General features: G+C 36.7%; 1 protein-coding gene across 1 annotated transcript; it reads right to left on the bottom strand.

Moving 5' to 3' along the window:
• Window positions 1–1400: 1400 nt before the first annotated feature.
• LOC117850035 (uncharacterized) lies at window positions 1401–2524 on the bottom strand. The gene is made up of 3 exons (XM_034731813.2): window positions 2382–2524; window positions 2122–2279; window positions 1401–1777 (listed from the first exon to the last, which is right to left on the bottom strand). Exons 1-2 carry the CDS (start codon window positions 2462–2464, stop codon window positions 2162–2164), a joined length of 201 nt encoding a protein of 66 aa, XP_034587704.1. The 5' UTR covers window positions 2465–2524; the 3' UTR covers window positions 1401–1777; window positions 2122–2161.
• Between the last annotated feature and the right edge of the window lie 514 nt (window positions 2525–3038).

Raw genomic sequence — 3038 nt, 5'->3', positions numbered from 1 at the left:
AAGTTGTTGAGTTTGGAAATGTGAAAGCCATATAAATAGATTTATCTTGAAAAATACTTTCATAAAAATATACATATATCACTTTTTGATAAATATTTTTATAAAAATAAGGAGTCAAAGTAATGCTTTGGAGACCGTGTCGCTATCCAAAATGACTTCCTTTTCCTATACGGAGGGAGTATATCGTCCAGTTTGATTAATTAACTTGGTGTCTACGGTAAGGACAAAGTCTTTGAGGCGTATATTTGAGCATTATGACAAAACAATAATTATAGCTAGTCATTTAGTAATCTTCTAGTGAAGGACCATTTAGTAATCTTCGAGAATTTTTTTATGTTTTGTAAATATTGGTCAAAGTTTTTTCCATGCTTTCTAGGCATATAAATTTGGTATATGTAGTAACCACAACTAGAACTATAAAAATTTTGGGGGATCAAAATAAACAAATACACAGTATGGTACAAAATTGATTGATAGGGTCCTCATAACTATTTCTCAACACAAATGGTCTGGAAAAATGTTTTACGAATGTACAAGGACTTAAGTAGCAAGTTTGCTAGGGATGGCAGTGCAAGATTTTTAGTTTTGTTCTTGAATTCTGCATAGACAGAAAACAGGCCCATCAACTGTGTCCTCGTTTAGAAACTAAGCAGAAAAGGCGACGTTCACCATACCAGTCACCACTGAAGCCTGCAAATGGGCAAAGATCGCTCAAAAAAGAAAAGTTTAGATACACATTATGTTGTTCAAGACAAGGCCAAATAAGTCTTAAAAAGGATGAATCTAATTAGGGCCAGAACACTTCTTTTAGGATTTTGAGTTCAACCAAAAGCTTAATTTTCTAGAGGAGGAGGATAATTCACCTGAACAGTACTTCCACTTGTTCCTGGACTCCATTAGGCTTCTGAATTAGAGTGGAATGATCAGCAACTGTTTTGTCTTTTTTACGAATGTTACGCTAGCCAGGTCTTTAACTTCATTTATATGGATGCTATTTTTGTATTTGTACGATATTAAGTTTCATGCACAAGAAAGTCAAGCATCCAGCTTAAATTATCGAGGAACAGTAGACCATTTCCATATCGGGATATTCATGAACATTGCAAGTTTCTTAGTTCATTTGGGTATGTGCTTGTGATTAACCTTTTCATAGAATCGAATTCTGCTTCTTGCAATATTTTATTTGCTATTTACTCTTTTCATTGCATATACTCCCTCCGTTCTTAAATATATGATGCCGTTGACTTTTTACTCCAACTTTAACCAAATATCTATTGAACGAGTTAGTTAACTAAACTAAAATGTGTACCATTATATCTATTGTCAAATGTACATTAGATTTAACTTGTAGGTTTATCTATTTAAAAAATATTTGTAGAAAAGATAAATAACCAAACAAATGAAAAAGGTCAATGGCGTCATATATTTAAGGACGGAGGGAGTACATGCACAGTGAAGGATTCAAACATATGGTAGCGAACAACAAGGAAAAGTATTGAAAGGGTCACAACAGAACAGTCCACGATTACTGACTGATACAAGGGCCTTGATGACTATTTCTCAACGTACAAGGTCTGAAAAACATTTCCTGACGTACATGGGCTTAAGACAAATTTGGTTGACTTTTTTTTTTTGTAAAGCGACTAGCAGTGGCAGTTTGCAGATTTTAGTTTTATTAGATGACAAACAAGGCCCCTCAGCGTATGTAATAATCCTTCTCTGATCTACAGAAGAAGAGCAGGCACGTGACCTTCACCATGGCAGTCACCATTGGAGCCTGAAAGGGGGAAACGATGACGTTGTAAGACAAGTTCAGTACTCATTACATTATGTAGTTCAAAACAAGACCGAGCCAGTTGTTTCAAGGAATTTGAGTTGACTCAATAAAAAAAAGGGATCAAGATAACTAGCATAGGAACACGTTTCAAGGAAAGTTCACCCAAAAGCTTAAGTATGAAGAAAATGCGAATGATACACTTGAACACTTGAACTCACTCTTAGACTCCGTTAGGCTTATGAGGTAGATTAGAATGAAAAACAATTGTATCTTTCTCTCATAAAGATCATGCCATCATGGTATTTCAGGCTTAATATATGTTCCACAAGGTCAATAATACATACCGGATAGATGATCTCGCCACCGCATCTGCGTATCGACAATTCACATGATCTTGGTGATTGAATCCAGTGACACCATGAGGACCATCTCATCATAGCTAGATGCGTGGTACGGCTGATTCATGTGCGCTGCTGCCACTGCCTTTCGCTGCTGCTCCTGCCTGCAAGTTGGAGGTAGAAGAAAACCTCATCTACCATGTTCTTCCGCAACGAACGAACTATATGCTAAGAAAACAAAAAAAAAACGTTTCAAGAAATTAAACCTTTTCTGGCTGTCAACGCTGGCAGCTGGCTGCTGCTGAACCTGCTCTGCCTCCGGTTTCTGGGAGGACGAACGCTGCCCCATCTCTCCTCTCTCTCTCTAGCTCTCTAGTTTGCTTTGCTTGCTTCCTTTGGCCGAAGAGCCGCAAGGGTGCAGTAGTATATATGTTGGGCTTGGGACGACGGTGACATAGTCTTTTCCTTTCTTTAATCTCTTTGATGAAAACCAATTATGATCAGAAATGTGGAAAAGGTTGCTAAAAGTGTCATTACTTTATTTCTAATTTCAATTCGGACTCAGTTCTATGCTGTACCTTTTGCTTTTCTGGATTTACCTTTTAGCTACCTTTTACTCAGAAAGTGATCGAATGACCGAGTCTTCAAAGGGATGGATCTTTGAAGTTTGTGTGGTCCGGACCATTTTGTATAGTCAACTAAGTCAAGTGGATGCAGGTTCTTTTATATTCTGTGTCCATGTAGATTTGTATTTTCTAGGGAATTCATTGAATGATAATGGATTTTGCCGACAAGGGTGAGCGCCGTATAATTAACAGCTATCCAGTTTATAAGTTTTCCATGTACAGCATATTATTATTATTATATATTCTTTAATGCTGTTTTACCAGAAATATCAAAATATAAAGACCGGAAATTTATTT

The sequence above is a fragment of the Setaria viridis genome, chromosome 3 (genome assembly GCF_005286985.2).
Source record: "Setaria viridis chromosome 3, Setaria_viridis_v4.0, whole genome shotgun sequence".
Classification (NCBI taxonomy): Eukaryota; Viridiplantae; Streptophyta; class Magnoliopsida; order Poales; family Poaceae; genus Setaria; species Setaria viridis.
The sequence above is the reverse complement of the archived record's forward strand: the minus strand, read 5'-3'. Positions and strand labels throughout refer to the sequence as shown.